Source organism: Helianthus annuus, chromosome 3 (assembly GCF_002127325.2).
Source record: "Helianthus annuus cultivar XRQ/B chromosome 3, HanXRQr2.0-SUNRISE, whole genome shotgun sequence".
In the NCBI taxonomy this organism is placed as follows: Eukaryota; Viridiplantae; Streptophyta; class Magnoliopsida; order Asterales; family Asteraceae; genus Helianthus; species Helianthus annuus.
Window position 1 is genome coordinate 54482415 of NC_035435.2, and position 23666 is coordinate 54506080.

The 23666-nt window shown below is 35.1% G+C and overlaps 1 protein-coding gene across 1 annotated transcript; it reads right to left on the minus strand.

Annotated features, from left to right (window-relative positions):
- Window positions 1-412: 412 nt before the first annotated feature.
- Window positions 413-1648, minus strand: LOC110931596 (protein BIG GRAIN 1-like A). The gene has a single exon (XM_022174982.1). The coding sequence runs from the start codon at window positions 1646-1648 to the stop codon at window positions 413-415; it is 1236 nt and encodes a 411-aa protein (XP_022030674.1).
- Between the last annotated feature and the right edge of the window lie 22018 nt (window positions 1649-23666).

Consider the following 23666-nt stretch of genomic DNA (forward strand, 5'->3'; position numbering starts at 1 on the left):
CCTTTTCTAGCCGGCCGCCTTTATGGCCGAGTTAACCAGTTAAACTAATGAATAATCGAAGTTGTGATTTTGATAGCCATTACAGTTTTTCAAAGCATTAGAACTTGTGAAAAGTCATTTCAGCTATAGCTGGGTGGTAGAGGCCTTGTCTCTTAGAGAAAAGACTAGGGTTCAAATCGTGACATAACGTGTAATTTAGTAACGTAACCTTTATCATTCAAAAAAAATTAGAACTTATGGAAAAAAAAAAACTCTTGAATCATAAATGCTTACGAAATTTACAATGACATCATAAAGTTAAAACTTTGTTTCATTATGTATACCATACTAACATACCCTCAAAGAAAAAAAAATAAATAAGAACTCGTGAATTAGGTATACCAACCAATACCATAATATTTATAGAATAAAACTAGCAAACTAAACCACTAGCAATGGCACGATTAGTGCCAATGTGAGTAGTTTCGTATACCGGAAGCTCCTCATAATATTGCTTGTTCTTGAACACGGCCAAGTGATCGAGCTCAAATAAGTCTGAGCTTGAATCACTTGCCATATCATCTTCATCTTCTTCATCGTCATTGTCTAGATCGATCTTTTTATCATTATATTTCATCAAAAACTCACTTAAATTTGGTTTTTCGGTTCTTTGCCACGCAAATATTGTGGGAGGAAGCTCCTCGATAGCTTCTTCATCACAAACATTTTTCTGACCATAGGCACGAGAATCTTCACGATCAAGAAAACGAACAGTTCTTCGTACGCCATTGTTGAGTTGATCACTCAACCTCGGAGTATTTTTGCTTAAACATGATCTTGAAAACGAAGAAGCCGATGAACATGTAGACACATTGGTGGATTTTGATTTTCTTTCGCTTCGTGTTTGGGCTTGGGCTTGGGCTTTAGCATCATAGCCCAAATCTTTTGATTTCTTAGAATGCCCATTTGTAAAAATGGCATTAATAAAGGTTGTCAACCGACCTCCAGGTGAGATCGGCTGCTTCACTTTTTTCAAACTCGTGTAGAACTTCAAAGCCTTAGTTTTCGACCTAACTAAACCACTATCGTCAGTTTTATACGTTTGATCATCATCAAACGTATAAAATTCGTTCTGCTGTTTTTTAACAGTAGAACGCGACGAAACACTTGTTTTCACCTTGTTTAACGGGGCGAAACAAGAAGGCTTCGGCTTCACTGCTTCAGCTTCGGAATACCAACCGAAGCTTGAATCCGAAGAACTCGAACCCGAACTAAAGAACAACGGGTCATTATCAAGCACCAATTTCTGATCAAATTCCGGCAATGACAAAGAACCGCGGCGACCCGCGGTCACTTTCTCATTACCTTTCATTTCCATCCATTTATCAACCAAACACGCTTGTCGAAAACCCGCAATTTCCTCGTCCTCTACCGCGCTTTTACTCTTCAACCGGCCCCGACCGCCACCACCGCCACCGCCACCACCACCACCGCCACTTTTAACGCTTTGTTTCTTAGCAACTTTTTGTTTCCGTACCTTAAATTCACCAAATTTCTCATCACCTCCATCAATTGACCGGTAGATTTCATCAAGAAGACATGAAGAAAATGATGGGTTTTGTGTAAGTTTCTTTGGTTTTTCTTTATCCCAGTTGTACATTTCTGCCATTGGTTGTGAGTCTAGAGAGAGAGAGGAGGAGGAGGAAAGATGATTAGTCTAGAGAGAGAAACAGAGGCTTGAAGGAGAATGTAGGATGAAGATGAACAGGGATGATGGAAGACTTTATAGAGGGGAGATGCGCGCGTGCATTGTGTGTGCCAAATTGCTTAAGATGTGCATTTGATTAGGAGGCTAATGTGAAAAGACAATATTGCCCTTCTAGTTTTTAAACAATTTTTTTTAGAAGCTGTCATTGTGAGTTACTTGATATCAGTAAAAAGAAAACATTTTTAAATATACATAATAAAATTTGATGATATTTTTTTTAAATATATACACAAGATGGTTTATTAACGAGTCGAGCTTGAATCGGGTCGTTTGCTTCGTTTAAATTAACTCCAACATTTAGTACTTTATATCTCAAGTAAAATATAAACTTTTCAAGCTCCAACTTTGCATTATCACTTGGTGAAATTCATATCAACTGATCCAAAACCGATCCAAAACTGAGTTGAGCCATTTTTTTGAACCGGGTTAAATCGAGCCAAATTGAGATCAAGTTTTAATTTGGTTTATAATTTAGCAGAGTCATGCGGGCTTGATTTAAAATTCTAACCGGGCTCGATAATGTACTAGCTTGATTTGAATCGACTCGACTTGTTACCAACCCTATATGTGGAATATATTGATATTATATATAGAATTTAATAATTGAATTGAATTGTTAATTAAGATTTAGTTGATCTTGCAATGGGGTCAGAAGGTGGGCTTTTTATAAGACAATGAAGAATCTTGCTTGGGGAAAGTGCATATTAGTGGGTGGGCAACCAAGGATCAGTTGTACTCATTGGGTGTTTAACAACAAAATAATTTAAAAGACAAATTTTGGTTCTTCCCAAGTTTACTAGAAATTATAATTTATGTAAGTTAAATATATGCGGAAGATAAAAGAGAAATCAAAGGAAAGGATTAGGGGGAAACATGCTTGTATAGACCTTACGGGTGTTTCCTTTCTAATTGGTTTAAGGGAAAACGAGGTTGTAGCTGGAAAAGCAGCAAGAAAGTTGATAAGCACGCTAAAGATTGTGCAGAGAACTACATGTTTTTGTCCCTGTTGCCTTTGACACATTTCGCTCACTAGTGCCAGAAGCTATCCAATTCCTGAACAGGGTCCAACGGATCATCCACAACAATTGCTCAGCCTCAGGGGATGTGGTTTTGTCTTTGGTAGATTAGGGTTTGCAATTCAGAAAGGGGTAGCGACGCAACTTGTTGCCCGTCTACCTTCTGTTTTGATGTAACTTGCCAACACTTGAATGCAATAAACTGTCTTAAATGGAAAAAAAAAAAAAAAGAAAGGACTTACCCAATTTTGTTTAAATTTCGAAAAATACAGTTTTCAAACTTTTTAATGAAAAGTATTTCTCTATTTTTTAAAATATTAAAATCTAAAATTTTATCAATTTTGTTTGCATACGTTTTACTACATGTGCTTTCTGTATTTCAAAACAATGTTTAATAGGTTATAAGACTATTAATTACAATGTTGCATAAAACATTTACAATAATGTGTCAAAATAAGAAGTAAAAGGACCACAACTCAATGTATGCGCCCCTAATTAAGGTGCGATGTCACGCGAGGTAGTGACTTAAAACCTAAGTGTTTGCAATGCATGTGTTTGTATTGTTAGGCCAAAAACACTAAACACATTACGTCGATGGGTGTTGCATGGCGCCACCCCATCACATCACCCTCCATAGCGCCCCTGGGGCACCATCCTCCACACCGTCGCATTTAAAGGGGGGCGCCATCAATATCTCGCCACCATGATAACGAGCAAAAAGGATTATGCAGGTGGGGTCCACCTTTTTTCAACTAATAAAATCTTTTTTTTTAATTTTGTTTAACAGAGGACTTTATACCATACCATGCAAGTTAAATGGGAGGGGCTTTAAAGCCCCTCATATAATGTGACGCCTAGGTGGATCTGACGTGGCGTGAAAAGCCCTTAAAGGCTTTATACCACACCCTCCAGCCTTACAATTGGTATTGGTAGATTAAAACAAACTTTGTAAGTTTGATTTAATGCTATGATGAATTTGGCTGCACATGTCATGTTTATAATGATGTATCTAACCCATACAATGTTTTGTCTAAATTTACATATTGTAATGTGTTTTGACATACATGTTTGATTCACTCTTTGCATGTCTTTAAGCACAATTTTATTCAAGTGTTTTCCGCACAACTTTAATTTGTTGTTGTAATATCTTTTTTTGAGGACCTAATGTTCAATATTTATGATAATTGTGTGTCAAAATCGTTAAAAAAAGTGCGTTAAATTTGCAAAGGTAGATTTCACCATTCTAGTGAGTTTGACATACATGTAAATAACACGTCAAACTTTATAAGTTTCATCCATTATTGTATTAAATTCTGATGTACATATATATTAGGGCGTCAAATAACTTACAATGGTGCGTCTAATATCGCAACTTTGAATTACTATTGTAACTGGTCACACGCAGTGGCCATATGTATAATGTATAAACATATAAATAACTTGATAATTGATGCTGGTTTTCTTCGATGATGATTGTAAACAAAAAGAATCAATAAAAAACAATAACATTATGCAAAAGCATCAAGAGAAAGTGGTGTAAGTGTAGAACCCTAGTCTAACAGCTAGTGTGGAAATTTCTTGATGACTTTTGGAAAAGAAGTCTTGGTGAGTGTTGTACTTTGACGGAGAAAGAAGTAAGAACATGCATGAATTCAGAGATTATGATATTTCCACACTAATTATGCCTTTCACCATTTATATAATGAATTATGAATGTACAAATGACATGATACGTAGAAGACAATAAATCCTTGTACACTTTTCGGATACTTTTAAATAGATCGTCATTTCGTGACAAAACCTATTTGTTAGTTTTAAGGCCGGAGGGTGTGGGGGCGCCACCTAGGCCAACTCAGCCTCTATAGCGCCCGGGGCGCTATACAACCACACCGAGGAATTCAAGAGGGGGCGCCATTGATGGGTCTCCATCATGGTAACGAGGGAAAAGGCTTTATCAGGTGGGGCCCACTTGATTTAAACCAATAAAATCTTTTTTTTTTTAATTTTGTTTAATAGGGGGCTTCATCCACACCATGCAAATTAAAGAGGGTGCGTGAAAAAGCCCCATGGCTGTGGTGGATCCTAGGTGGCGCTGACGTGGCCTGATAAATCCTCTAGGGGGCTCCAACCACAGCCTCCAGCCTAAATACGATATGGTATGCAACTTTTCTTATAGTTTTTACTCTACATGATGAAGTGGTATTAGGAGCGTATTCATCCTATAAGCTACCACAAAGTAATGTGGTTAAACTCAAAGGCGCCAAAGTGGAAAAGATCAACAAAAACTAAAACCAAAAATCGAAGAATATACGCATTCACATTTATTTTTGGTAAAGATGAAAATGTTAACATTGTAGAAGGAGGCCAAAAATATCCACGGATGTCATGTCGTCTATTAGCACATACATAGATGTCAAGTCATCTAGTTATGTTTCTCTATTATAAAAATTACAAATGATCAAAGGGATTGATAGTAGGTCCATTTCAAGATACTAAACTTACTAGGTAGGGACGAGTATATAGGATTAAAAAACATAATTGTGGTCACGCTGTTGTTACCATTTTTAGTAATTTTAAACCGAAGCGTGCAACTTTATTTTAAAGGGTGATGGTATCCACACATCTATGGGTGCAAACGAGCCGAGCTACTCGCGAGCTACTCGAGCTCGGCTCGAAAAAAAGCTCGAACGAGCCGAGCTTAAACGAGCTCGAACGAGCCGAGCTTAAACGAGCTCGAGCTCGAGCCCGAGCCTAAAAACAAGCTCGTTTAGTAAACGAGCCCGAGCCCGAGCTTCGCTTATCGAGCTCGAGCCGGCTCGCGAGTTTAATCGAGCTTTCTATTTATATATTTTTTATTAATATATTAAACATATATTTATATAATAATAATTACCATTTATATAAATATAAAAAAATAACTAAATTATATGTATAATAATAATTATAATTAATATAAATTAATTAAAAAATACTAAACGAGTCGAGCCCGAGCCGAGCTCGAGCTTGAAAAATTACCTTCGAGCCGAGCTCGAGCTTCAGAAATAAAGCTCGAATCGAGCCGAGCTCGAGCTCGAGCTTTCATATGTTAAACGAGCTCGAGCTCGAGCCTGGTCGAGCTCGGGCTCGGCTCGGCTCGTTTGCACCCCTACACACATCCTTTAAAATTTTTGTACATCCCTCAATAGAAACCATATAGGCCAATACGTTTCCCATAGGGTTTGAAGCATTAAATGCGACACCAATAGGAAGCGTATTGGGCAATACGGTACCTATTGGTACGATATTCTCTGACACGCACGCAGTTTAAAACTATACAGGTCTGAAAAGTGACCCAATAGGAAGCGTATTGCCCAATACGATTCCCATAAGTTTAATAGGAAGCGTATAGGGCAATACACTTCCCATAGGGCTTGGGTTGGTGAACGCATTAAATCAATAGTAAGCGTATTGGGTAATACGATTCCTATTGGTATAATAGGAAGCATATGGGGCAATATGGTTCCCCTAAACCCAAAGTATAGGAAGCATATGGGGTAATATGGTTCCCCTAGACCCAAAGTATAGGAACCGTGTGGGGCAATATGGTTCCCCTAGAGCCAATGTATAGGAAGCGTATGGGGCAATATGGTTCCCCTGGTCCCCTAATCTAAATCCTTTTTATAAAAATGTGTCAAAAAAAACGTTTATACATTATTTGTAAAACTTAAATTCTTTTCATTTTAAATTTGCAGATATGGCGTCAGATGATGAGATGGATGGCGCGGGAGATTTCGATCCATGGGCCGATGACGATTGTTCACAATATCCATATATGATATACCCTTCCCAAACGTATGAAGCGAAACGGTTCAATAAACTTAGGGAGATGAAGGTGGGGTGCATGAGAGGGATACATTGGGATTCGTTAGAGACATGTGGGGTGGCGGACACTGTTCGACAGGTTATCGGGCAGGATAGCTCGTGGGATCGTTTATTTCGAATAGGAGCCGCACCATCTTATCGGCCGTTGATGGTGGAGTTTCTCTCCACGTTCCGCTATAGACCTCGACCGGATGACCGACCGAACTCGGATTTTGATGATCCGAACTTGCCGGCCCCATCACCCGAGATCACATTCCGTCTGTTCGACGAGGTATTTGAGATGTCGCTTCGTCAATTTGCCGTCGCCACCGGTTTTTACATAGACTTCTAACACTGCATGGTCAGGAGATAACATCCCACCCTCTACTAGGCGTGGCCCGAACTTTACAGAGGAGGAGCTCGCTGAGTCTGGCGAGGAGTCTGACGAGTATTGATGATGATAGTGGTTTTTATTATCATATTATGTAGTACTGTACGAACAATTTAATTTAATTTTAAGTATTTGTAATATTTGTTTAATTTGGATACGTTTAATTTGTTTGGATTGCTTAATTTAACTACATCTTTTATAAAATTTATAACAAAAAAACTAACATCATTTTATAACAAAAAAACAACTTAATTAATGTTAAAAAAAATAAAGTTCAAAAAGATACTAATAACAATATGATGTTCTTGAAAAAAAAATAATTCCTTCAGGGAACGTATGGCCCTATATGATTCCTCTTGTCTTTTGAAAAAAAAAATCACTAAGGGAGCGTATGGCCCTATACACTTCCTTTTAGCTGACCATCTTTTGAAAAGTTTGGTACACATATAGGAAGTGTATTGCTTAATATGCTTGGACCCAGAGGAACCGTATTGCCCTATACGCTTCCTCTGGTCCACTAATCATTAGCTGGCCATCTTCTGAAAAGTTTGTACTTCAAGTACACATATAGGAAGTGTATTGCTCAATACGCTTGGACCCAGAGGAACCGTATTGCCCTATACGCTTCCTATAGGGTTCAAAGGATGTGCAAATAACCAAGGGGGATGTGTGAATAACCAAGCCGATTTTAAATCATGTGTATTATATTTTGGTGCATTCATATTTTGGTGCATTCATCATAAGAATGGATTAAAATTTTGTTTAGTATGCCCTTGAACAATATTTTGATGCATTCATCATAAGAATGGATTCTAAATTGGCAGGGAAACATTGTGTACATATATGTATTGAAAACCCTAGATTTTAATCTATATCCAATTTATTTGTTTTATGATAAATTAAAATTTTTTTCCTAAATTTTATGTATATTAAGTAATAAAAAACACATAAAAACCAACAATTAATAGAAAACCACACCTTAAGATAAAATTTAACATACAACATTAAAAAAAACATATAATATAATTTAAAAACGATACAATATTTCATAAATAAAAAACAAGTGACCTACATTTACTCTTGCTCTTTAAGCAACCACATGTGCTCGACAAAATGGTGTCGAACAGTATGATGAACTTCTCTGTTACCTAAATCCTTAACCCATTCCAAGCGTGCGGTAAAATCATCTGATAGTCCATGGTTCAGTGGTGACAATTCCTCCTTCGACCACTCGAATACGATGTATCCTTCATCTTCAACGATCATGTTATGTAGTATTATGCAATTATATCGAATATAACTCTTGCGCTCCAAATTCTTGTTGGCTTTCGTATGATGTGCCATAGAGCTCGGAGGACACTGAACACCCTCTCGACACCATTTCTTGCCGACTCCTATCTTGTTTGAAGTATTTCATTTTCTCAATTTGTGGATAAGAGAAGCATATTATAGTTGTTTACCATTCCGGATAAATTCCATCTGCAAGATAGTATCCTTGGTTGTAATCCATCTTGTTCACTGCTAAATTGCATGGTGGTTCAAACTCGTCTAACACCTCATTGAATATCGATCACTGATTTATGATGTTAATGTCATTATTCGATCCAACTCCTAAAAAAAATACCAAATCCAAAGGCCACATGACGCAACTATCTCGAGCATTGTGGTGGGTCATCCTTGATCACCTGGAGTATATTGCCCTTGCCATACAACATGATAGTTTTTCCATGACCAATACATACAATCAATACTACCAAGCATTCCTAGAAAGTCGTGTTGGCTTTCATGAGTCTCGAATAATTGTTGGATGTTTGTTTCATTAGGTCTTCCAAGATATTCATTGGAATATAGTTCAATAATATGCTTACAAAAATCTTTAAGCAATCCATGGCCGAAGATTCACAAATCCGTACGTATTTGTCGGTTGTGTCAGCTCTCGTGTCGTATGTCAGCTGGTGTACGACAGATGTATTTTTCTGAATCGGTTAATGTAGGATCGTTTTCCGACCCGAATGAATCGATCAGAAGAGTTTATCTCTAAACGAACGGCGGAAACAGACGTGTAGAGTTCAATTCAGCAAGATTCACACTATAAACTGTTGTATGATTGATATAAAGACGTTTTACAACCTAACAACACTTCGGCAGCACTTCGTTGCACAAACCGGAAAGTTACAAATGGTGAAAGTTTGAAACCTATTTATACTACAAGACCCTTCCGTTTGAAAGTGACAAGCCCTTTTCAAACGGAACCCTTTTCAAACTTTCAGCTGTTTCAAACTTTCAGCTGTTTCAAACTTTCAGCTGCTTCAAACTTTCAACTGCTTCAAACTTTCAGCTTCAAACTTTCAGCTTCAAACTTTCAGCTTCAAACTTTCAGCTTTAAGTGTAATAAACGAGACTCGATATAAGACGAAGACGACAGACGGATGCACCAACAAACTCCCCCTCGGATGTTGACGGAGTCTTCAGTGTCGAGTCTTCACATCTTCAATTTTTATCAGTCTTCTCAAACTCTTTGAAGCATATGACGTTGTAAGAATCCTCAAATCTTTCTCTTCTCTTTTCATCATCGTCAACAGACTTTCCACGAACAATCTCTACTCGGATGTCTTCAGACTCCCCCTTTCGATATGTTGGGATCGTAGCCTGGCTTGTTGAAATCACACAATCTTCAGGTATCGGAACCTGGCACTCTATCTTCAGATAACCTGCACATTCTCTACCCAAAAATAAATTTTCTGATGATAACTTGTAAAAACAATCTCACCAGCTAATGAACCATTTGCAGGAATAATACAATCAAAGAATGATTTTACAATGTTAATCTTTGATAAACCACTTGAAGATATATTTTAATTTTTCAAAACAAACACACTCTCCCAAACCATCTGTTCATCATGTTTAGCACTCGGAATTTTGAAAATTAGCTCTCCAACACCAGTTGTCGAAAAGCTTTATGAATTTTTTCAAAAATTTATGCTAAAACACACTAAAAATCTTTTGGATTTTTGAATGTAAAGAAAATGCATAAACGAAATATTTACAGACAATATTTTTTTGAGTTCGTGCAAGAGGATCATATCAGTTTTGTGACAAATCACTGACACCGTTAAGCTTTAAACATACTCAGTACTAAACAATTTACCTAGATTGTCAGTATATTGGTCCACTTTAAATTTTCACACAAATTTCAATCGATTCGAGATACGATATTAATGTTTTAGAAACTTAAACTTAATTGTGTATCACTCCACTTGAATATACTCCTGTATCCAGATCCCAATATTCAGTCTTACAGGCAAGTATACCACAGATGATATCTGTAAAGGGGTTATGTGCGAGGGCCGTGAGAGCTCAGGTCGATACTTCCGTATACGCAGAGAGATGACGACTTCGACTTTTGGTGGGTCCCCTTTAGAGGATCTTTTGATTACAACAGCAGCGACTATCAATTTTATTGTTTCATCAGCTTGCTGAGGGCGATGCTATGTTTCAAGCATTTTGCGAAAAGTATTATCCGGGGACTAGGTCAGTACTTCCATACAGCAGAAGTCCCGGGATAATACCCCAGATATCACTGAGTATAAAGACCTAGTATCTCAGAATATGTGACCTTTCAAACAAGATTTCGGGGGTTACCCATATATTCAAGAATAGTTACCCACGGATTAAACAAGTTTGAATTAGGTTTATATCTCGTTTCAATTTACTAAATGTGCAAAAACCTACTGACACATCCGCAGTAAGATTGTTTATCACTTTTAAACTTTCCAATTCTTTAGCATGTTGTGATAGTCCACTGATGTACTATCATTTCCTCTTTTTCACAGCAAAACTCATTTTTGATTTTATCATGTTTTTGGCTTTTTCAAATTTTCTAATGTTTTTGGATTTTCTGAAATTTTCTACTCCCCCTAAAATGCAAACACATTAACGAAAATTGAAAACAAACTGTACAGAAACATGACAACCGATATCAAATCGCTTCAATTCGCCATTCGCTTGGCATAAACAATCAGAACTCCCCCTATCAACAAACTATTTTCCCATTTAGATTTCAAAACACTTAAGTTTGTTTTAATCAAAATGGTTTTTCCGGAAAATAAGTTTGGTTGATTTTACCATTTGTAAGTATATCAATACTAGGTTCGGGGATATGGTTCATCATCTTGTCTTTCAATCATTTGTAAGAAAATGCAAGTACAAATTAATGTTCTTGATTTACCATTTGCAAAGATGCATAATCAAATCTTCTAACAACTTGTAATTATGGCCAACACATACCACTAGCAAGCAATCACAAACAAACCTTTTTACCGTTTAAATGATGGACGTTACCGAATAAAACTCAAGAAAGATGCCGATTCATGCTCCACGCTTACCAACCTGGGAGCTCCGGCAAGTCCTGAGACTTACTGTTCATAATATGTACCATCCCAGTCACAAACCAGGGATGGTTCAACCTTTGCCAAAAATATGTTTTACCTTGGGGTTAAAGACCTTCTCAGCATCAAATTCTTGTTTATCATTATAAAATTGGTTAGAAATTTCAATTTTACCAATTTTCTTTTTATAATTCTCAACCCGAAGTGATGGAAACTCCTCATCATTCACAATCGGAACTGATTTTTCATCTTTTACATCAGCTTCACATTTTGAAACAACTTGTGGCTCAACTGACTTTGTGGAATCAGTTTCATCGCCCGAAGATAGCTCCTCTGATTTTGACCCATCAGAATCATCGCTAGAGCTTTCACCAACCTTCTTAACAACCCATTTCTGGTTGTCAGATTTAGCTCTCTTCTTGTAAAACTTGTTCGAACTCTCACCAATTTCAAATGTAGAATCTTTAAACAATTTTGTTCTATCAATTGGTGGTTCGAACTCAACTACTCTTTTCTTGAGTTTATGAGATACTCCCTGTTTTGATTGTATTGCCTTAGAACAATCTCGGGCAATATGTCCAACAATGTTGCATCGGAAACAGGTTCTCGTATCTGTATTCTCCTCAGCCATCTTCTTCAATTCATCTTGCTTCTTTGCAAGAAATTCATTGTTTGACTGTCTCCAGAAATCTTTCTTTTCTTCTTCCTCGGATGACATTCCTGAAACAAATGACATTTTGGATTTAAAATCACGAACATATTTTTCATTTTTCTGTTTTTCTGTAGGAGTAAAACCTAAACCTTTCTTTTTGAAATTACCGTTATGGTTTAATTTCTTTTGGAAACCAGAACCAGAACTGTAACCCTTTTTCTTGTTTAATTTTTGTTGTACTCTTGAGGTGTATTTTTTAGGTTTTTCATTAAGACATAAGTCTTTTATTTCAGAAATATTGATTTCTGTGAGTTTGAAAACCTTGTTTATCAATTCAGTTTTGACACCTCTTATTGGAAATTCTTCATCAGAATACAATTTGTCAGAATCATTTAAAGTGTAAGCAACTTTAAACAATCCATCATCCAAATTAGATTTTGATAACAGAAACTTTCTATCATAAACTATTTTGTCCAGTTTTTCTGTTTGACATGTTGTGCTTGACTCAGACTTTGACCCTGACGCGGACTCCGACTTTGACTCCTCAATGTCATCATTTTCTAACACATGATCCATGACTTTCTTCATCAATTGAGACTGTTGATCAGTGTCAGACGATGTAAACACAACATCAATACTATCTGGTAGATTGACTGACGACTCTGACTCCCAATGTAAATTTGTTGCCTTTCTGACTCTTTCATCGTTTGGATATCTTGGCAAATATCCATTTTCCAGCGGGGGTGGACACTTGTTATAACTAACACCTTGTTTCTTACCAGAATCTTTCTTGTCAGTCTTTTTCTTCGTGTCATTCTTCTTCTTTTCCAAAGTCTTTTCATCAGCAATTTTTTCAGCTTCCTTTTCTTCAGTTACCTCATCATCTTCCTATGCCTTCATACTTTCAACCGTCGGATAAATCCTGTCAATGACATAAGAAGTACATGAGTAACTCTTTAACAAACGATTAACTCTTTCTGTTTCGATTCTTTGCAACTCAAGCTTTTGTTCCAAAGCAGCACACTTTTCAATGTAATTGTTTACAACTTTCTGCTTTATCATGAAAGCTCCCTGAAGTGTCTTCATTGCAGTTGCTTGTTCTTCACTCGTTTGGTTGTATTGGTTCATTGCTTTGTTCAGCACATCGTAAGATTCCTTCAAACTGTTCAAGTTGTAAATCAGTGTGCTGTTTTGCTTCTTTATAGCTTCACAGTTCTCACACTTCACTGGAATCTTTTTCGCATCAACTTCTTCCTCAACCTTGAATTTAGGAACTTCTTTCACCTTTTGTCTTCTTATCACTGGAACATCTTCATCATCACTGCTCACTGGTGTCTTGATCTTTTTCTTTTTTTTCTTGGCCTTTTCGTCTTCACTATCACTTTCAGCAAGCAACTTCATATCAGCTTTGAATTTTCTTGCCCAATACTCAGTATCATCATCACTATCACTTTCAACCTTTGCCATGAAAGCAGTGTAAGCTCTAGTTTGATCAGGAATATAATTATCCCAAGTAAAATTTTCCCAGCTGAAACCCTCTGGTAACTTTTCATCTTCTTGATCAATCAAACAAGCTTTTGCATTTTCCGGAATATAATTATCCCAATTGAATGACTTCTTTTCATCTGGATTAACCACACATGCTTTCTTTCCTGAATCTTCAATTATTGGTCTTCCATGTGCAGTTTGTGCTTGATGTTGATGTTGTTGTGATGGTGATTGAGCAACCTGATGATAGATGGCTTTTCTGTAGTAATCATTGTTGTTATTGAACGGGTTCTGAGCTCCACTTGCTTGGCGATTAGTGTACTCCCTTTTGAAGTGTCCTTTTTCCCTGCACCGAAAACAAGTGACTTTAGATTTATCGAAACCTAAAGTAGAAACATTTGCCTCACGAAGATCATCTCTCCCTGTGATCTGCTTGAATTTCTCAGCTCTTCTTAACACGCTAGCCAAACACCACTTTATGTCCATTAACTCCATCTCTTCAGCATCTATCTGGTCGTAGTCTTCCTTGGTTAGCATTGGATTCTCGATACGACCTGCAACAAAACAACTATAAGATTCCAAAACCATTCCTAATAAAGACATTTGGTTTTTAGCAACTTCATCGGAATAATCTTGATCATTTTCAAGATTTAATACAATATTGCACTGAAGTTTCTTCCCATTTTTCGTTGCTGAAATGTTTGGATCAAAAGACGAAAATGATGTAAAACTTGTTTTGCTGCTTAATCCTTTAGATGAACTTTCAGATGAATTCTTTACACTGTAGGCAGTTTCAACTTTCGGAGATAGATTTGATGATTTCTCATTCACCCCTGCTTTATAGTATAATCCGATATCCTGTTCACCATCAAAATCTTTCATTCGAATAACTTTTCGTTGTTCCATTTCTTGGGCTTCGATCTTTTCAATGAACTTGCTGAGTGTCAAATTGCTAAAACCCTTCTTGTTTCTTAACATCATAAGATATGTGCCCCAAGTTTCATATGGCAAAGCATCAGCAAGTTTTTCAATCAACTCTTCATTTGTTTTTTCAATACTCAATCTCTTCATGTTAGCAAGCAAATTGCAGTATCTTTCGATAATCTCTCTTGTACTTTCATTCTTTAACCCGCGAAACAGATCAAATTCTTTCTTTAGAAGCGATTTCTTGCTTTTGACCATTTCTTCGCTACCTCGAAACTTTAACCTTAAAGCCTTCCAAATCGAATATGAAGTTCCATTGTGTTGCAAAAGCACCATAATATCCTCTTTCACTGCTTGATGAAGAAGACTCAACATCATTTTTTCATCTTTGTATTTCTTTCTAGCATCAGCACTTAGATCTTTTATCGGAACAGGTTCTTCATCATCATTCATCGGTCGAACATATTTTGTCTCGACACATTCCCAAGCATCTAGATAATTTGCTTGTACCCAATTCTCAAAGCGACCTTCCCAACCCTTATACTCCTCGATGTTCATGAGTTTGGGTGGTTTTTGCATGGTACCCGTTTCGTTCTCCAACATCGTATTTTGTGCCAAACTGATCGGTGTAACTGGAGTAGCGAATGCGTTGTAGAATTCCTCGTTCATTTTTCCGGATTTTCACAACTTTATCACCTTGTAAGAATACCTGACAACAATCAAACAAAATGATCAGTTTAAACACTTATCAATTTAACTGAAACAAACTGATACTCGGACTGGTGAATATTTTGTGCGGACAGAAGGTTGACACACTGTGCGGAAAGCTAAGACCCGGATCAAATATGGATGATTTGACTCTTTTACGTGCAAACCGACGGACTTTCAAATGACCTGATGAACCTTTAAACACTTTGAACTTCAAATCGTGTGACCAGACTTAAATCCAAATGACCTAGACTTCTTGATTGTAAGCTCGATGCGACAAAAATGACTTGATCACTTTTAACAGTAACACATGGGCCGAAAACTCCCAATATATTTTTCAACACATATAAAATTGATCTGAGAATATGACTTGGGCCGAGAATCTTGATCACGTGGGTCGAAACTGTTGTTATAATATGATAGGGCCGTTAATAAATCCACTGAATCGAATAATGCTTGGGCCGTTTTATCACATTAATTGCTTTAAATGAGCTAACATAGCTACACCACTATTTGACCACATCTATTCACACACGTACAAATATTGGGCCGCAACTTTCACATGGGCCGATGCTGTATAACTCCCTTTGATTAGGCCGTGTACTGAATTTTGCTGACAACAAATATTAAGTGCAATAAAATGATTTGGGCCGCTAGAAAAATTTAATCACTCAACACTGATTGGACCGAGATAATGAATCTAGATGACTTGGGCCGTCAAATATAAATGCCCTTAATTCTTATAGGACCGAGAATTAGAGTCACATGGACAATTCAGTTAATGAATTAATGATAAAATCACGTGGAATGAAACAAATTCAATTGGACATCTAAAATCACTAAATCAATAGTTGATTGGGCCACAATAATCACAGGAGCCGACAATTTTAATTGTTTGTATCAAATAATTTGACAACCCAACTTTGTTGTGATTGGGCCGATATCATGAAGTCTCAAACGATGATTGGGCTGTTGACACTTATTTTACACTCTGAACCACTTTCAAACAGACATCAACCCAAAGTTTCAAACGGTATACTTTTTCAAACGATATGTTTGCTTTCAAACGGTATCTTCAAACGGGATACATATTTTCAAACGATATGCCCTTTTTTCAAACGACAGGATCCTGTTTCAAACGGTTAGGAAGTTTTCAAACGATCTTTCAAACGGAATGGACAATTTTCAAATGATAGGATCCTATTTCAAACGGAATGGTCAAGATTCGTTCAAACGGAACCCATATTTTAGGCCATTTTTACCACTTTTACTTCGAGTTTTGAACTGAAATTCTCAAGGCTTTGTTAAACCACAATTACGCACACATTGTGAAAGTTTCAGCCGATTTTAACCGTGAAAACTTGTAATTTTTGAAAAAGAAAGGTGTAGAAACAGAAATTGCAGCTGAATTGTATAGAACTCTTCTTCCTGAGCTCTGATACCACTTGTAGGATCGTTTTCCGACCCGAACGAGTCGATCAGAAGAGTTTATCTCTAAACGAACGGCGGAAACAGACGTGTAGAGTTCAATTCAGCAAGATTCACACTATAAACTGTTGTATGATTGATATAAAGACGTTTTACAACCTGACAACACTTCGGCAGCACTTCGTTGCACAAACCGGAAAGTTACAAATGGTGAAAGTTTGAAACCTATTTATACTACAAGACCCTTCCGTTTGAAAGTGACAAGCCCTTTTCAAACGGAACCCTTTGCAAACTTTCAGCTGTTTCAAACTTTCAGCTGCTTCAAACTTTCAGCTGCTTCAAACTTTCAGCTTCAAACTTTCAGCTTCAAACTTTCAGCTTTAAGTGTAATAAACCGAGACTCGATATAAGACGAAGACGACAGACGGATGCACCAACAGTTAAAGACTCTTTTTGCCGGCCGCATTTATTCTTTGTATAAAGTATTGATAATTGGAAGATAACCCGTTGACAATTCTAAGGAAAATTGTACAACTCACCCAAAACTGACTTCTAAGTTTGTGTTCGAGGACCACCGGTGCCTAAGCAAAGTAGTCACTCCAAAGACGCGTGTTTCCCTCGACGTCGTCTAATATTTGAGCCTGCTTTAATACTCAATGGATGATAAACTTTTGAGCACATGTTTTTAATGTTGTCGCATATCAATTCCTCGAATTGTTGTATGGTGATTTGCATGAAGTGATTATCATTATTATAAGGAGCAAATGTAAGAATTGAAAGTAGAGGTGGAGGTGGAGATTGCATGTTTTCTTCGTCACACAGGCTCATTATGTCTAAAAGATCACGTGAATATGGATGTGAATGGTATCTTTATCACTCGAGCTCATTGTGTTTGAAAAAGAATGCGTAATTGGTAAATAGGAAATGGAGGTAGAAAGTGTTTGTTTGTGTGATATATGTATGTAAAAATGTGTATATAAGTCACGCGAATAAAAGTGCTCCAATGGTGTGATGCGGGTGTTTATTTGATCCGAATTTCCAGAAGTCTTCGTGACAGACCGTTGAAATTGGTCTAATGTTTATAGTTTTAAACAAACACAAAGATACTATAACTTTTTTTTTGCATGACTCTCACCCTTTTTACTTCGACATAATATTGATCTATGACCCACAATGGATATAAGTATGAAATCAATAAGTTTTCATTCTTATCCCTTTGCTTAATGTAACCCTATTATATAAGCGAAAAGAATCAAAAATAGCAATCGGGATCTCTGCCGGAGAGGCCGATTTTACATTAAAGTAGAAATAATTTTCAAGTGAGTCTTCTTAGAGCATTTACATCCCACCCTTTTTGTACTTTTTTTCTCAGCATTATATAAAATAACTTAAAGAAACCATTCAAAACACTAGTGTATCTAGAGGCTCAAATCAAAGTATTTATAATGTAGAGAAAAGTTCATGTAGAAGAAGTCTAATTGTATGAAGTGTAAGAGAGAACATAGACCATTGATCAAGCAAATCCATTGGTTGAGATTGAGTGATCCCCAAATATATAAATCACGTGAGATATAACAAGTTAAACAAGTGGGGAATGACAAAACATCAAGATCCAATATCCGTGACTCATAAACCCACTTCCCTCACGATTTTCAAACGACTATAACTTTTTCATATGATAATAATTTTTTTTTAAAGTTACACTGTATTAAGGAGAATTTCATTCTCTTTAATTTGAGTAGGTTATTGCTATAGTTTTTTATTTTTTTTACAAGGTGTAACATTACGTGGTTATGTTCCAGTACGTAATTACGTAATATGTGTTTTATTTATGAAACAAGTGTAACGTTAGGTATCAGCACATAATTATGTAACAAAAGTTGATTATGTATTATTACTACGTGATTGAATATCCATTACGCGATTTCCTTATAGTATTTATATGAAAACTCACTAAGTGATTACGTAATTGCGTACTAACCATAACTGTAATAAAAAAACAAAATATACAATGTATAAGTTAATATTTTAGGTCTAATCATGAATTAAGTATAAATATAATACAAAACAGTAACCAATCAAACTATAATAAAAGTCATATATTACATATTTAATCACACAATCAAGCATAAACAATTAAGTTCTCATTATTAAATGTGTGATCACGTAATAAACATAAGTGTATCAAAATCAAGTATAACAAATTATATTAAATGTGTAATCACGTAATGATTTATATTGAATGTGTAATCACGTATTCTATAAAAAATAACTTTAAAAAACTATAGCAACAGTCTACTCAAATTAAAGACAATGAAATGCTCGTTAATACGGTATGATAATTAATCGTAGGAAAAAGTTATAGCCGTTTGAAAATCGTGGGGAAGTGTATTTAAGAGTCAATAATATTGGATCTTCCTAAAATACTTTTCTCTCCTCCAATTGGTACGAATTACTCTCTTGTACAATAACCAATCTTTTATAATGTGTTATGAGTTTATAAGATCATTCTCACGATGAACTCTTTATCCGTATTCATATATTTACACTAAAAACAACTATTTTTTCTGTCACCTTTTTAATTAAATAATATTTTTTATACCTTTATTATTATCTTTTCCCTCTCCTTCACTCACAACCATTTGTAAAAGTATTAAAAAATTTATAAGGTTTTCTCTCTCCAGATATTTTTTTTCCTATATATTTACATATGAACAGTAAAATTCCCATATAGTTTCTTTTTCCTACAGTCACAACCACTCAAAAACACTAACAACTATTCCTTGTAATATAACTAAACTCCCTCATATATTTTTAAGTTTTTCGTTGTGAATGCTCTAAAAAAGGGAGAATAATAATATAGTGTTTGTTAGTAAGATAAAGGTAGAGATGAAGAATGGGATGTGTGAGGTTTTTAAAAAGTAAACAAATTTTTAAGTAAAGTGTGTATTTTGTTAAATTATATATAGACAGGGAATGAGAATTTGATGCGAATGCTCTAACCAAATAAAACTCGGTTTTTTCTAGCACATGTGCTCTATTCTCAAGTTAGAATAATAGCATAATAGAACTTCTATATCGGCAAGCCTGAAGAAATATCTGGAATATAACTTCTTGCAAAAATCTTAACACTTCATTCATCTAATATTTACTAATAACAAAACATAGTTCATAAACAATAAACCTAATATTTACTAATAACAAAACATATTTCATAAACAATAAACGCGTTATTTATAAGATATATTCACCATAGGTAGCCGATCATATAAGAAGATCCTATATTTTTAAAAGGATGATGATAGAAGTATCATAAAGTAAAGCATGTCAATGTTTGAAGATAAAAAAATTCTTCAAAGAATATCCGCACGAAAATGTTCCAAAAGAATAATAATAAAATAAAAAATTCAAAACATATATAGTCGAAATGAGTTTAAATTCTAATATTTATAAGCACCAAATACTTCTCTTGCCATCATTTGGGCCTCTATATATACTACATTACAAAAATATATACGTATAACTTTTTTAAACAAAATAGATTTTGATAATTGTTTACTCAAACCCAGGCTCTATTACTCTTAATTTTTTTATATATATAATAGAGCATGTTTTTTTTCAATGTAAGCCGGGTTTTGTTTGCTTTTCGAAGCCAAATTTGATATCAAGACTTATTTACTATTAAACTCAATTATATTTATTAGGAGACATATTCACGATTTAGTATTATTTTGCCTAAGATGTCGGCAAGTGTAGTGAAGTTGTAATGAGGTTTATTTGTTAACTTTGTTTAGAAAAAGTTAATCACGTTGTGTGCCTACTGAAAAGGATGTTTTCATGTGTTTGTGCAAACTTAGAAGAGGAGACATTGCATTAATTAAACTTTGAAGTAATAACATATTTATGTTTTGTAGGCCAAGTTTGCCTCCATTTTTCTTGCCAATATCACATGCACTCCTCCATTGTTCAACCCTCATATGGCATGGAGGTCTTTTATGTATATTTGACTTGTACTATATGCATAAAAATCTATACCCATATAGCTTTTGACTTGGATGATTACACTTTGTTCAATAACATGATTTTACTAATTATATCATATTTTCTTGTACTTTGAGTTAAAAGAGGAAACCATTATATAATAAAAGATTAAATTGCAATAAAAGTTACCAAAAATGATGGTCAAAGACTTGTATTTAGGATCTCAAATGACCACTTTGTTGGACACTGTTTCCTTATTTTGGTGGGTTTGTTGTCATTATTCTATATTTCTATATACCAAATGCTTGACAACCAAGTCTTTGATATCAATCCCAAAAATAAATGGATAAGATGGATAAAGTGTAACTTCAAAAAAGAAAAGAAAATTTGATGGAAGGTTATAATAGCGGGATATTTTCTTTTCCCGGAGGTAATCTATATATTTAAAAAAGAAGGTAAAAGGGTATAGAAAAAAGTACAAGGGTTAAAGTACCTTAAACATTTTTTGTTTTTTTTTTTCTGATTTACTCTCTACATACAAAAAAAAAAAAAAAATTTCCGATCACAATGTATTATGGACTTAAAAAGTTGTGATCCTCTCAACACAAACACGAAGAGAAACAATTTAAACAAAATAACTTTGATGTGGAGAATTAAACTAGAACAAGTAGTTTGTAACTATTCGACTAAACCAACATTCTTTGATGCAAATCAAACAAAATAATGGTTTGCCATATTCACCAACCTGGTGCATGGTATTGCCATATTCACCAACCTGGCACATGGATTTTAAAGAGAGATCACTAACATTAGGGTTGCCAAATAAGATTGCGGTTTGAAACTTGCTTAGAAAAAGCTCGCTCGGTATGATTTGGTTTGAACTTTGTATAGCATAAGACTATCCCTTAAGTTAAGAGGCTTGTCGTGTGTTGCATTGAAAACTATAACAAAGTCCAAGGAGTTTATAACAAGTTATAAGGTGATAATGGCATATATACACATAAAATACAAATATTTTGTTGGTGCATTACCTTCCAAAATATTTATATTTAGTATTAAAATATAAATATTTTGGCACTATATTACATTTTCAGATAAAATATAAATGTTTTTGTAATACATTACATTTTTAAATGTTAAAAATAAATACAGATGTTTTTATAACATACTACATTTTTTAAAAGGGGTAGCGGCGTAGTTTGTTGCTCGTTTACCTTCTATCTCGATGTAATTTCTGATTGAAGTTGATATTAAATCCGATCGCCTGGTAAAAAAATTATATTACAGATAAATCAAAATATTTTTATGATATATTACAATTCCGAATCTTACACATTAAGATAGGAAATGCTATTTTTAATGGTTTAAATGACACCAAATCAGCCTTCGGCGGGGATTGAACTCTTGACTTCAAGGGGAGTAATACCTTAACTACAATGACTTTGCCAGTTGACAGGGGCGAACCCACATAGAGTGGGTCGGGGTCCACGAACCCCAATGTTTTTAAAAAAATTAGTAGATTCGGTATATTAAATTGTATAAGGACCCCAGAAATAAAATTAGGTGGACACCATAGAAAGAAAAGGAAACCTGCTGTACTGGTAAATCTCTCTCTTTACCAACAAGAGGTCATGGGTTCAATCCTTGTATAGCCTGTTTTTCCTAATTTTTTTTAAATCTAGTTCAAACCTCGCTATGACCAGACCCGAACGAGGACTGACCCGAAAATTTTAACGTTTTGTTATGAAAATTTTGAATACCAAAAAAAATGAACCCCATTGAAAAAAATCTTGGGTCCGCCACTGTCAGTTGACCCAACCCCTACCCAGGAAATGTCGTTTAACCATATTTGAAATAAAGCCTAGCTTGCTCTAGGACTTTAAACGAACCGAACGTTCAGCGAACAGTTTGTACCGTTCGGTACGAAGTTCGTTTATGTTTGTTCGTTTAATAAAGGAACAAACACGAACAAGAAATTTCATTCCATAAGTTAAACAAACGAACATAAACAGAGGCTACAGTCATTCGTTTATGTTCGTGAACTTTCGGTAATGTGTTCATTTATGTTCACTCTTTATATTCATTTGTGTTCGTTTATTAAATGTTTTTTATATTATATTATATTTTTATTGATATTTATTTTAAAATTCGAAACCATAATTATACTATACAGCTCCACCAACGTCCTTAATTTTACCATTTCAATTTCAGCTTGTGTTAAAGCTTGACAAACTTTTTAATTTTTGTGTTAGTTATGTTTATGACAATTATGTCAACTATGTTCGGATAGTTGTGTTAAGTAATTATTTTTTTGGTGGATTATCTATCTGATGAAAAATGTAAATTTTATTTTAAAATGAATATATAACGTTCATTTGTGTTCATTTATGTTTCATGAACATATGTTTGTGTTCGTTTCTCTTCGGTAAGAGCTCATGAACAATTTATGAACATGTTCATTTCCTTGATGGACGAACATGAACAAGAAATCTCGTTCGAGAAGCACTCGTGGACCGTTCATGAACATGTTCATTCCTTAATGAATGAACACGAAAAAATCTTTGTTCTTTGCTCGTGTTCGTTCAGCTCATTTACAGCCTAGCTCGCAGTCCAACAAAATCAACTTCGGTAAATGTTAAACCTATCATGACACATTTACGAGCCCACACATTTCATCATTACCAACATTAAAGGATGTTGAAACTATACGTATGTAAGCCAACTTCCAACACACTACTAGAAAGGGGTGCATCATCCTACGTAGATTCCTGACAGGATTTTGGCGTAGGAAACATCTCAGTTTTCAAGTAGTGATATTTAATGTTATAGGTATTGAAAAGAAATAATTGTCTTTTACTTACCATTCATGGTAACTTTTGGTCACTATATATATATATATATATATATATATATATATATATATATATATATATATATATGATAGATAACAGTTAACGTTTCTAAAACATTTATAGTTAATTTGGTTACCATATGTAGGTTCGTTATTTTGACGAATTACTATTAGAAACCTCGTCGCAAAATGATCTCCACTGACATACGATTCAAAAGTCTGAGCAAGAATACTATCTGATGACGGGGGTAG

Excerpts from the sequence above, each read along its gene's own strand:
- LOC110931596 (XM_022174982.1), bottom strand. The coding sequence starts at position 1,648 with ATGGCAGAAATGTACAACTGGGATAAAGAAAAACCAAAGAAACTTACA.